Source organism: Scyliorhinus canicula, chromosome 3 (assembly GCF_902713615.1).
Source record: "Scyliorhinus canicula chromosome 3, sScyCan1.1, whole genome shotgun sequence".
Classification (NCBI taxonomy): domain Eukaryota; kingdom Metazoa; phylum Chordata; class Chondrichthyes; order Carcharhiniformes; family Scyliorhinidae; genus Scyliorhinus; species Scyliorhinus canicula.
Window position 1 is genome coordinate 130,413,404 of NC_052148.1, and position 13,945 is coordinate 130,427,348.

Sequence of the window (13,945 nt, forward strand, 5' to 3'; positions counted from 1 at the left end):
AGTGATTTACCAAAGTCTGGCTTTAATTGACTAGAACACAGCTCTGCGATCGTCTACAGTGGAAAGGGACGATCGTCAGGCGTCTGAGCATTTATACCTCGTTAATAGAGGCGTGGTTAACTCAGCCTCTCGGCCAATCAGTCGAGAGGCACATGACCAACCAGGGCCAATGGTAAGCCGACGTTCTGGCCCAATGGCAGACGAGTATGCAGATCATATCACCACATTAGGCTTATGACTGCTCAAATCCTGTGCAGTATTTCAGTTTTCTGATGTTTGTTTGATTGTTTGTTTTATTTTTTAAAAATGAATGCATTGACTGATTGGGACAGATCCAATTTCTACCGATACAATTAGAATATATTGCTACCACACTGCCTTTTTAAAAAAAGGATCTCTCTCGTTTTAAATTGGGTAGTACGAATTTGTATTAAAAAATCCTTTTCAGGCAGTGGACACAGTCATCCAGTCATTCTGCGCTGGATTTGAACCAGTGTCTGAGGTGTGAAAGAACACCAGTTTTACTCTCAAGCACAAGGTACCCTTCACAGCATGCTAACGTAAAGGAACAAAAAAGGCTATTGAAGTTCATCTGGACATCCCCAGTGTCTAGGAAATAGCATCCCACGATACCCATCGTCTACCTTTTACAGAAATTTCTCTCAGTTCTTTCTTCAGCACTCATCAAATTCCAGTCCTTATTGCCTCCCTAAACAGACCAGTCCATATATTTGCCAGCCTCTGTAAAGTATATAAACTGATGTTTCACCTCCCCTCTTCTTAGTTTACTGTGTACAAAGAACAATACAGCACAGGAGCAGGCCCTCCAACCCTCCAAGCCCATGCCGATTACATGTCCTATCTAGACCAACCTCCTGTATCTTTCTATACCCCGCCTGTTCATGTGCCTACCCAGATAAGTCTTAAAGGTCGCTAGCGTATCGCCCCCCCCCCTCCCCCCCCGGAACTTGTGCCCCCTTGTAATTTTCAATTCCACTCTGGGGAAAAAGCCTCCAACTGTTCACCCTATCTATACCTCTAATAGTTTTATAAACTTCTATCAGGTCACCTCTTGGCCTCCGTCTCTCTGTAGAATTAGAATTTGTGACAATGGTAAACATATTGATGTTTATTATTTATCAGTCCTGAAAGTGTGCTGCACAAAGGTGCAGTTTTAATATGAGATGGTGCCCTAACTGGTTTACCCAGCAATTGCCCAGAAGAACTAACTTCCTCTGGACAATTGCACTGGACAGAGAACCATCTGACTGGAGCGATTTTAAATTGCTAACTTCGGATCGTTCTGTCAGTTTTACCTGGGCGAGACAGGGGTTTAGTAATCCCAACACTGGTAAGTCTGGCGAGAGTGGAAATCTGCTGGAGATTGCCACTCTGTAGAAGTTACGGGCCAGTATATGACACATGATTTCTTTTTCCTCCAAGCATTCTCTCTCGTTTTTGTTAGTCAAGATGTTTTGGGAGGGTTTGCTGAATGTATAGTTTACATTAATAGTCGACCCCTAGAATACTAAAATCAATAATGATATTGAGAGTCTAATATATACTTAGCCGCTCTATCAGAATTAGAATTTTTTTTGCAATGTTGATTGCAACCCTACTTTTTGAAGCTTTTGATGCAGTTAAAATTTGCATTATAAATGGAGCAGCTGTATCATTTTTGTTTTTAACTTATCTCAAGTTTGGTTCAGAATCCGAGGAACGTTTTTAACTCCAAAATCTCTTTTATCTACAGTGCTGAGAAATCGTGCTTGGGAAATTGTCCATTGGGAAAAGGTATGAAACTTTATTTTATCATAATCAAAAAGAAAAGTCATATTAAATTGATAGACATATTTATCGAGTGGACTATCATGCTGATCATTTGTCTTCCAAACAGTACTTGCTGCATTCTAAGCTAATGAATGATACGCAGTGCTGTTACCCGACAAATTATCTAACCTATAGGAATTTAATAGGTTGATTGAAATATGCCTGCAGCTTATTTTCTCTGTTGATTTGGTTAGTTTTGGTTAGTTTATGAGAACAGATGTTTTAAAAAGTCCATTATCTACTCTCTTCTGGTTTACCTAACTGAAAAGAATGAAACCGAAATAGATAAATACTTTGTGAGCTGAGACACGAAAAAGAATAGAGTGAAAGATACCTGGCAATCCCCCCTATCATGTTGTTTCTATCATGATGTTTCTTAGGAACGCTACAAAGCCGATTACTGACATGTCAAATCTGTTTAGCTGATGGAATTTCTAAAATGTTAGCTAGTTTCATTATAATAAAAGATGGGAGGTAAATTTGGATGACAAGATAACCATAGTAGAGGAGAATATTACTGGTGATTGAAGATGAGGCATAACTGCAGTTGTATCATGGGCACAGATGTTTTGCACATTGATTTTATTTTGTTTGTGTTGAGGTGACAATATTTTTCCATTTCCTGAGTCAATAAGATACTGGATTATAATAATCTTGATTGTCACAAAAAGGCTTACATTAACACTGCAATGAAGTTATTGTGAAATATTGGTCATGTATTTTTAGTAAATACAGATGATCTAATTATCCATATTAAATCCTGGTGAATAGATAATTAATTTGAAAGTAGGCAACCGAATCAGTACTTTATTATTTTTGAGGCTAGAATTGTGTTTCTATTGGATACTATGATGTAAAACTTTTAGTTACAATCCATACTTTTGTCAATCATCAAAATAAAACAGATATGAAAAGTGAATTTTGTAAAACCTAAAGTAGATATTGTCATTGAAAGGTACATTATAACAAGTGAAGACATGCACCAGAAAAAGATTTCTTGGCCACTGAACTGAGAATTTAATGACAAACTTGCAATTTATTTTTGATTAGTATTGCACTTTGTGTGTGTGTGTTTTGGTAATGGTTTTAGAGTCCATCCACTTATAAAATTGGCCTAACCTAATTGGAGGATGTGATCATCTGTGTTTGCATGTTTGGAGAGAAAAAAACAACTTTGTTTCCTTATTCATCCTCAACCCAGCTTTCCTCAGTAAGTTACATAAATGATTGGAATTGTGTTTAGTGGGAACAATTGGGATTAAACATTGTATGCAGTAAGGCTGGAAAATCTAGATTTTTAAGAAACAGAATCTATCAAGGGAAAAGTACAATTTCTGCAACTTCAGATTTGTCAAGCTTTCCAAATGTACATAAAATGTGTTAACATGCTCGTGACAATATTTGTTGTACAGCAATGTGTTTTTGAAAGAATTACATGCTTATGTGGCACCACTGCATAAGTCTCCGACTTCATATTGTTGGTGATTTTTAAACTCAAACTCCGCAATGTTTTAAATCTGTCCTGAAGCTGCATACACGACTGCGTCATAATGCAGGCACAATTACATTTTATTGATATGTTAATCAGAGAGTTCTGAAATATTGTTCCCAGTCTATGGATTTTTCTGATCATAGAGAATAGTTCAGGCTATTTGAAATTGGTGGTGAATGGAAAAGCTCGCATCTAGAATTCTGATGGTAGGCTAAATATTAGTTGGATTATTAAGTATTTCAAATCTCTCCCCCATTGAGTTCACATGCAAATCAGGCAGTGGCCTGCATTTTGCAGTCAGTGGTGAAGCAAGGGTGTTTGTTGCTCACCTTGAAGAAAGGTGCCTACAAAGATCAGTGTTCTCCATGGTGTGAATCTTCTCTTTCCCGACAACACTTTAAACCTGGTACCAAGTGAAGGGGATGTTTTAACATGCAGCAGCATTGATGCCAACAAACAGGTAAGCAGCTAATCACTTTTGAAATATTCACTCCAGCAAACCAGGAAGTTAAAAGTATTTAAAATCCTTCACTTGTAATTAACATTTTCAGATAGAGGAATAAATATATGGTTATATAAAGATGGAAGCTAAATTAAGGTTAACAGACTTTTAGAACTACTTTTTTAAAATGTGGTATTTTTCATCTTGTGGAGAAATTGGGACATTTCACAAATGTAAAATTGGATTTTCAGTAAGGGGGTGTTCAGCAGGAATTATGAAGTTAGTCAGCTGTTAAAAACCCAATTATACCACGGTAAACAAATAAATTTTCTCCAGACATTTCCCAACGAGACCGACAGCATTAGATTGGAAATTCTCATCCGTTCATGATTGGAAGGGAGATAGTCTGTGAGAATCCCTATATCACGCATAAACTCACTGACAACAACTTCTAGATTTCCATATTATTCTGTGGATGTCACAAATTCCCAAAATTGTTGTCGGTTTCACTGAAGTAATGACGGCAAATGCTGACAGTTTCACCATCATGACCACAGCAAGATGATGCATGATACTTCACTGTCGTGATTTTGATGATGATGTCTGTAAATGGTTTCAGTAGAGGTCATACATCAGTTAGTTAAGTACTTGATCTGGATAGGAAGAAGAATCTCTTTGGAGGGGGAAGGCATATGGAGAAGAGAAATTTGAAAGCAAAACAAGTGTTCGGACTATCTGCTGTTAACATGCATCATCGCATTGTTGCAGCTTCAATTTTTTTCTTCCGCCAGAGGATCTCATGACACTTAACCCCCCCACATTCCTGAGTTATGACACTCCTCTTGTAACGTGGATTTAACCCTTAACTCAATCGCATTATGCTTCTCAGGGTCTTCTGTCTATTCAAACAAATTTATCACACCAAGGACCAGACTGGTGCAGGCTGAAATCATTGGCCTAAATCTTCTTGTCCTGCTGGCTGTTAGAATCGTCACGGGTTAGATGGAAAATTTAATGAACCAGCAAATGGTCCGCTCATTATTGTCAAAACTAAATTGATTCAGAGGCTTTATACCCAGGTGGCATCATAAAATAAGACATTTTAAATTGCATAGAATACATGGGTAAGTCCTCTTTAATAGCACTTGGCTCTCTGATGACTTTCCTGAGACGAAAAGCAATGATTTTGTTGCCACAAATAACCTGTTTCCTGCCCCAGCAATGATCTGGTGATCTCCTTGTATGATATAATTAGCACCAGATATAATTAATTCTCGATTAATGAACCGTGATTTTATAAATCCATTGAAATAAAATGCATACTTGAAATGAAAATGAAAATCGCTTATTGTCACGAGTAGGCTTCAATGAAGTTACTGTGGAAAACCCCCAGTCGCCACATTCCGGCGCCTGTCCGGGGAGGCTGGTACGGGAATCGAACCGTGCTGCTGGCCTGCTTGGTCTGCTTTAAAAGCCAGCGATTTAGCCGAGTGAGATAAACCAGCCCCTAGCTAAACTTGACACTTTTACTTCAAAGCTGGCACCTTAGCATTGGTCAAAATGTATATCTCTATTTTTGTAGCATGCTACCTGCATTGTGCTTCTGAACGAGCCATACCTCAAGCCAAACTCTTCCAGGACAGCTACAGTTAGGCATCTAGCTGATCAGGTGGATCTGCCCAGGAAGCAGGGTAGCATGGTGGTTAGCATAAATGCTTCACAGCTCCAGGGTCTCAGGTTCGAATCCCGGCTGGGTCACTGTCTGTGTGGAGTCTGCACGTCCTCCCCCTGTGTGCGTGGGTTTCCTCCGGGTGCTCCGGTTTCCTCCCACAGTCCAAAGATGTGCGGGTTAGGTGGATTGGCCATGCTAAATTGCCTGTAGTGTCCTAATAAAAGTAAGGTTAAGGGGGGGGGGGGGTTGTTGGGTTACGGGTATAGGGTGGATACATGGGTTTGAGTAGGGTGATCATGGCCCGGCACAACATTGAGGGCCGAAGGGCCTGTTCTGTGCTGTACTGTTCTATGTTCTATGAATGTACTGTTCACACAAGAGAAAAATCCAATCTAGCCAACTACTGTCCCATCAACCTACTTTCAACCATCAGCAGACTGATGGAAGATGTCAACAGTGCTATCAAGGGACAATTAATCCCCGATGTTCAGCCTTAATTGCTTGGCACTATAACCGCCTTGGTCAAAACATGGACAAAAGTGCAAAATTTCAGTGAAAATAACAACCTTTGACATTAAGGCAGCATTTGACGAATCATGGCATTAATGAGCCCTCATAATATTGAAATCAGTGGAAATTGGAGAAAACTCTCCAAAGGTTGAAGTCACAACGAGCAAAAAGAGGATATTTTGGTTGTTGGAGTCTTATTATCTCAGCACCAGGACATCACTGCAGGTGTTCCAGAAGGTAGTGCCCTAAGCTAAACCATACTGAGCTGCTTCATGATTGACCTACCATTCAACATTCGGGCTGGATTGATAAATGGCAAGTAACATTCACACCACACAACTATTAGGTAATGACCATTTCCAACAACAGAGTCTAGGAACTTTTCCTTGACATTCCGTGATGTTGGCATCATTGAAGCCCCCACAGTCAACATGCTAGGAGTCACCATTGACGAGAAACTTAACTGAACCATCCATTTAAGTACTGTGAATGCAAGAGCCAATCAGATGCCGGTGAGTCATTCACCACTGACCAGCCATCTAGGTACAATTCACAAGTGTGATGGAATACTATCATCTGGTCTGGATAGAGCAGCTCCAACAACATTCAGGAAGCTCAACCATTTGCAGAACAAAGCAGACCGCTTGTTTGGTACTCCATCCAACATGATAAACATCCATCTTGATAAACATTCAGTCCCTCCAGCACCAGCTTACGGTGTCTGCTTTGTGCATCATCCAGAAGATCCTTTACAGCAACACTTCATCAGCAGCACCTTCCAACTCTGCAACCTCTGCCACTTCTGAAGGACAAAAGAGCAGCAGGAATATCGTACACTGCAAGTTTCCCTGCAAGTCACACCCTATCCACTTTCAAAATATATTGCTCTTCCTTCATCATCATTGGGTCAAAATCCTGGAACTGTCTCCTCAACAGAGCACTTTCTCAACCAGGACTGCATGTTCAACAGTTGGCGCATCATCACTCCAGGGACAATTAGGGATAAACAATTAAAGCTATCTTTGCTATGCCCAGATTGATGAATTATTTAAAGAAACTATCTTGTCATTTTCCAGTTCTTTCCATTCGCTTAAACCCATCCCCTCACATAACACTGGTTAATCTCCCCATGACATGAGGATAACTTTTATTATTTTTTTTTTTATTATTTATAAATTTAGGAATACCCAATAATTTTTCCCAATTAAGGGGCATTTTAGCGTGGCCAATCCACCTCACTGGCACATCTTTTGGGTTATGGGGCTGAGACTCGCGCAAACACGGGGTGAATGTGCAAACTTCACACGGACAGTGACCCGAGGTCGCGATCGAACCTGGGACCTCGGCACCGTGAGGCAGCAGTGCTAACCACTGTGCCACTGTGCTGCTCCCATGTGGATAACTTGAGTCCACTTCAATAGAACCATTCTGCCCCAGAGGTAGTTCCAATGACCAGGAACCTGAAGCCCTCCCTTATGTGCATTTCTTCAAACAGAAATTAACCAGTCCACTATATAAGAACATACAGTGCAGAAGGTGGTCATTCAGCCCATCAAGTCTGCACCAACCCACTTAAACCTTCACTTCCACCCTATCCCCATAACCCAATAACCCTTCCTAACCTTTTGTGGATACTAAGGGCAATTTATCATGGCCAATCCACCTAACCTGCATGTCATTGGACTGTGGGAGGAAAGTGGAGCACCCGGGGGAAACCCACGCAGACACTGGGAGAACATGCAGACTCCGCACAAACAGTGACCCAAGCGGGGAATCAAACCTGGGATCCTGGCGCTGTGAAGCCACAGTGCTAGCCACGTGTGCTATCGTGATGCCCTGTGCTACTATGCTGCCCATATCTGGTACATGGTAACTTATGTTATGCAGCTACTCCAGTGCACATGATACTGGGATTAAATCCCGACTTGCTTCTTCTGAGGTTCTGCTTTTCAACTTCTTTCCTAGTTCCTGAAATTTTTGACTTCTTGACCTCAGCCCTTCTTTGTCCTATATTAGTGGTTCCTGTTTGGACCACAATGTCTGGCTATCCCAAATCCTCCTCCAAAATGGATCAGTAGGCATGCAGAGAATGCGTGCAAACACAAAATTACTTAGTAGGAATCAGTGTGTTTCTGGTGTGGACAAGATTGATACTACCTTCGAGTCAATAAAATATGCTGAGTGTTCACTACTTTTACACAAAAGATTTTTAATGGTTGGGAGAACGCAAATGTGGAGCATAAACGTCAGCATAGACCAGTTGGGCCAAGTGGCTTTTTTCTGTGTTATACAGTGTTATGTAATTCTAAAGTGCAATTAAAATTAGCCTGGAAAATTCTCTTGGTATAACTGATTTTAAGATGGTTTACATGGTCTGCATTTAAAAATATTTCAGAACTCCTCTGCTTACATATTCTAATCCTAAAACCTATTGAGAAACATTGAGATAATGTTGAACTTAATGAGACCTCATTCAGTTTGCTGCAACATTCAAATGCTAGTCTTAACCACTTCATAGTTTCTTTCTTGCAGGTAGAGGTTGGCGATATAGTTAAAGTAAATTGCACAGAATTCATACCTGCTGATACTGTACTACTCTCATCAAGGTAGAGATGCCTGCTGATGCTTGTGTAGAGGATGGCCCCTCTACCTCCTGCACCGTCCCAGTGTTGCTCCAAGAAAATGGGGTCAAAGGCAAAATGGAACTAGATCACGCATTTCTCATTTATTGTTTAGCATGTTCTTAGTGCAATATGTATATCAAGTTGTGGGTTTTTGGGTCAGGAAGGATAGTTTGATTAGGGTGGCACGGTGGTGCAGTGGTTAGCACCGGTGCCTCACTGTGCCGAGGACCCGGGTTCAATCCCAGCCTCGGGTCACTGTCCGTGTAGAGTTTGCACATTTTCACCGTGTTTGTGAGGGTCTTACCACATAACCCAAATTGTGCAACGTAGGTGGACTGGCCTCGTTAAATTGTCTCTTAACTGGAATTTCCTTTTTAAATTAAAGGAAGGACAATTGATTTAAAATAACTATTGCCAAATAGAGGTTCTCCCTTATTAATACCTACCCAGCTTATAGAGTTTTTAAGTTGTTCGCCACAACAATATCCCGAATAGGTTCAGACCATCCTGTATTTATCTCCACTTTACCAAATCCTGAATTAACCATGACAACCCAACAGTGTTATCTATTTACCATTAAAATAATGCTCCTTGTGAGTGAATTAAGAACACCAGCGAAAATCCTGCTGTAGCTCCAACAGATACATTCAGTTCAGGAGTTTCAATGGGCTTTGTCTGGGCCCCAGACATGATCAAAGAACAAAGAGAACAAAGAAAAATTACAGCACAGGAACCAGCCCTTCGGCCCTCCAAGCCTGCGCCAATCCAGATCCTCTATTTAGAACTGTCGCCTATTTTCTAAAGAACAAAGAAAAATGACAATCAAATTGGAGAATGTGGGCATCGATCCCACTACCTCTTGCATGCAAAGCAAGCGCTCGACCATTTGAGCTAATTCCCCATACAGCCAGTAAATCTATGCCAGATCGTCTGTCAGGAGAAGTAGGCTTCCTTGTGCTCTTAACGTTCCACTTCCCCAGGCTCAGTGGAACCCAAGGTAATTGTAGAGGCCTGAGAGAACAATGGGTTGCCTTCAGAAGAGTCAAGGATTGTTATGCTGAACCGTTATAGATCAGTGATTAGGCCTCAGCTAGAGCATTGTGTTCAATTCTAGGTTTAACACTTTAGAACAATGTTGAGGCTTTGGGGAAGGTACAGATGAATTTTACCTGATTAATATCATGGATGAGGAACTTGTGTTAAATTGCAACACTAGAGAATCTGAAATTAAGGTTGAGGGGAGATTTCACTGAGGTCTTGGGGTAAATGAGGAGAAACTGTTCCACTGGCAGGTAGTTTGGTAACCAGAGGGCACAAATTTAAGGTAATTTACCAAGAATAAAAGAGGAGATTAAGAAGTGTTTTTAATGCAGTAGGTTACAATTTGGAGTGCAGTATCTGGAAGGAAGGTGGGAGCAGATTTAATAACCTTCAGAAGGAAATTGGAAAAATACCTGGAAAGGAAGATTTGTTGCGATATGGAGAAGAGCAGGGAAGTGCGTCAAGTTGAATCAAAGAGCCAGCACTGGCATAATATGGCTGAATAACCTCTCTTCTGTAAGTGGGTTCCAGCAGAGGGGAGGCATACCAGGTGAACAGTCTGAAGAGTATTTATTGATTGCCTGGCAGAGGGAGCAGGAGAATCTTTTTAGCATAGAATGGTAGCAAGCGCAGAACCTCCATCCTGTGTGGACCAGTGGGTGCCTGAAATACTCTGATATTTGCTTGGGTATCACCAGGCCCTTGAAAGTAAAGTTTCCTCCCACTGACCCCACATACTTCCATCAGGATTAGCATTGGAGGCAAGAGGCAGCAGGACACTCAGATTGTGGTTCATGCACCTTAAATTGACATATGTAAATTAAGTCACTTACCTCCTTTTTTTCAACTTTTATGAAGGCCAAAAGAGAAAATTGACACCTCAGCACTCTTAAGGATTCCATGATTCTTGAGCAGCAAAATAATTACTATAGATTTGAAATAATAAATTTGTTTTCTTTATTTAACGGCCATGATTGTTCTTGCACTAAAAAATATTTTTTTGAAATTTTGCTGAAAAGTGCCACCAAAATCCTTTGTTTCTGTACTATCTGGAAATAGTTTCAGATTTAAGACTTTTTATTGCTACGAGCTGTATTTACAGGGGATCTTTGAAATTTCTGGTTGCATATACAGTCAGATGAGACTAAATTTGTAGAAATTCAGTTGGAAAATTAAACTGATATAAGTGCTAACATTTAAAATGAAACCAAATGATTGTTCACAAAATGCAACTTAGTGTCCATTTTTTTGCAGAACCATTTTCTTGGAGACTCTTTGAAACCTTTTTTAGATGTTTTCTTTTGCAAAATCCATTTTCTGTTCACGTCAGCCATGGCCTAGATTATTTTTGTAAGTGGAAATTCAAATGTCCTGATTTTCGTTTAAAGGTATATTTGAAATATAAGTAGTGTGCCTTTTTATTTTAGCAGTGCTTCAGTTTATACCCTTATGAAATGCACAACACACCCTCTCAATTGCTATTTTGCCTTAAAATCATAGTTGAAAGATGAATTTTGTTGCCAATGTGTTGCTGTTGGTGAAAACTAGAATAGTGAGGTACCAACTTGTCATTGAGTTGTAATTTATTATTAACTTCATTTTTAAAATTAATCTCAACATTTTTTTCATGTGCCAAGCAGCACTTCATATGGTGCTACAAGCCACCAAATTAATATATATTTTCTTGATGATTTGAAATTGTACATGGTTTAAGCCTTTAAGATTGTTCAAATTACAGTTTTTAAGTCCATTTTCTGTGTTTCAGCTTGGTGGAATTTAGAAAGATGCTGTATTTTCTGTAAAATGTAGTTCTAGAGAAATAAATTTCCTAGTATAAATATTAATGTTGCATACAGATCCCTTTGGTAATCCTAGGAGTCAGAGGATTGCCTCTGACATCTCTGACATGAATAAAATGGATTTTGAAAAATTATATAGCAAAGAAATTTTAATTGTTTTTTATTTTCTGTATAACCAATCAATTTTCTTTTTGCCTTTTCCCCATCACGTTTTCCATCATTACCTTATCCCTCCCCATCCCTTCCCATTAATTTTGTATGTGTGTGTACGTATGTCCTAACCCTCTATCTGCTGGGATTAATATAGGTGGCAGTGGGGGAGATTGTGAAGGTGACCAATGGGGAACATCTCCCAGCTGACCTCGTCATTCTGTCATCAAGGTCAGATTTGATTTAGGGAATAAAATACTGTAGCATTTTAAAGCAGCAGTGGGTCCTCAAAAGCAGCCCCAAAGTGGCTATTTGTAATTCTTCTTCAAATGTACTTCAATTCACATTGTGCACCAGATTCCTGCATAAATTTTGACTACTGACATCAATTATCTTGTTTGGTGGGGGGCAGGAATGGCAGGGTGTGCAAAATGTCAATTTGCTCCCCTTCTCCAATACAATGTAGCTTCTTTACTGACTGATGAGATGGTGTGAAAGTTTGCCCATAGACTTCCTCCAGAGCTGCTGCTTACAAAATTCTGAAGTGCACAAAGGCAAGCTGCTTATTCTTTCTCTGCTTCGTACTTCTGCAAAGTACCTGGCCTGTTTGTTTGGCTCTCCACGCAGCACAGTTGAGATTTAGAACTTGCCTTATAGAATCAGTTCCATAATTTTCTAGTGCAACACATATTTGTGTTTCGATATCCACCATTCTGTTCCACAGTAATTTTGTGTTCAGTCAAAATAATCTATTCCATTTCACTGACCGAGATGTGTTAAAAGAACAAAATGCAATGTGAATGTATTTTCCAACATCAATTTTATTAAAGATTTCCATATATTGTGCATAAATACTTGAGATAAATAGTTCACAAATTATCATTTTTGCCTATGATATCAAAAGTAGCTTATTTTATAACACCAAAGTTGTACATATTCAATTAGTTAATATCCGGGGCGGCACGGTGGCACAGTGGTTAGCATTGCTGCCTACGGCGCTGAGGACCCGGGTTCGAATCCCGGCCCTGGGTCACTGTCTGTGAGGAGTTTGCACATTCTCCCCGTGTCTGCATGGGTTTCACCCCCACAACCCAAAGATGTGCAGGTTAGGTGGATTGGCCACGTTAAATTGCCCCTTAATTGGAAAAAATGAATTGGATATTCTAAAATTTAAAAAAAAAAATTAGTTAATATCCAAAAAACTATGCAAAGCAAAGGTAATGGATCAACTAATTGTGATACCATAAAAAGGTAAATTTTAGAAGTTAAGTAAGCCATGTTAAAATAATAACTTGCAGAAAGTCCAGCTGCTTCTGCTTATCCTTTGGAGCAAAATAAATATTTTAGAGCTGTTTACAGCAAAAGGTGCTTTTCTAAAAATGTAATTTCACTGAGTTGAGCTGTATAAGGAGGTACCCCGTTTAATAACTCTTTTCTTGGTGAGTTTTACAAGCTCGCTGGAGGACCCACTGTACTTTTCTGAATGTTCCCTTTTGCATGTTCCTGAATTTTATAACTTCTCACATTTTGTATTATGTGACAAATTGCATGTTGCTGTGGCAAATGTAATTACTACAATATTGCAACTGCACTTTATGGTATAACTTACTAATCAAGAAGCTTGCTGCATAGTTCCTATTTTTCTGACCTGTATATGTTAACTGTTGTGTAGTTTCACTGCTGCATTAACTGATGTGCTCTTATGAAATATATTTCTAATTGTTTTACATATATATTTTGCCTTTTGGATTATGCTTCCCCTGTCCCACTCCCCCTTGATTAACAGGTACACAATCTTTTCTTGCACATGTAACATGCATAAGCTATTCCCCTTATTGCAGAATGCACAAGTTCCCAGGGCACATCTTTCTGAACAATCATGGAATTATCCTTCCTATAGTAATTGGGCTGTTATCATTGTCTGAATTAAATAATGAGAAAGTATTTCTTTCCTCCCTTAAATATCAATGGGAGTAGAAACTGCCAAGATGTGTTTTCGGGAATTGGTGCAAAACACTTTGAAGTGTTTTGTTATCTGCAGAACAAAGCTAATAAAATCATCTTTGGTCTGTTCAGCCAACTTTTGTATAACCATTACTCATTTTTTACATAGATGAAGTTCAAAATTAGACTTAAGGTAAATCACAAAAAATTGGACATCCTTATTCTGTTTGTAAATTAAATATCAAAGTTAATTACTCAAATTTCCATAATCATGTATCTAAATGAATAAACGTTTGGCTATTTAACTGTATAGTCTAACATTTGAGTGGTGAGGTAACACGTTGGGAAACAGTTGAATCTTAATCATTAAAATTATGATTACAGTTTTCTATTTTAATAGAATTCCATTATTTCAGGAAGTGAACCAGTGTTCAAACAAAT

At 39.3% G+C, this 13,945-nt stretch overlaps 1 protein-coding gene across 4 annotated transcripts in view; it reads left to right on the forward strand.

Annotated features, from left to right (window-relative positions):
• The window catches only part of atp8a1 (ATPase phospholipid transporting 8A1), a 433,224-nt gene that overhangs the window by 120,521 nt on the left and 298,758 nt on the right, over nucleotides 1-13,945 (forward strand). For 2 of the 4 annotated variants that reach the window (XM_038791303.1, XM_038791304.1), the window contains exons 6-7: nucleotides 1,754-1,794; nucleotides 11,718-11,791. In XM_038791303.1, the coding sequence (XP_038647231.1) occupies nucleotides 1,754-1,794; nucleotides 11,718-11,791 (115 nt within the window). Of the gene's footprint in view, nucleotides 1-1,753; nucleotides 1,795-11,717; nucleotides 11,792-13,296; nucleotides 13,347-13,945 lie in introns of those variants that run through there. The other 2 variants (XM_038791307.1, XM_038791306.1) reach the window with 2 other exon arrangements.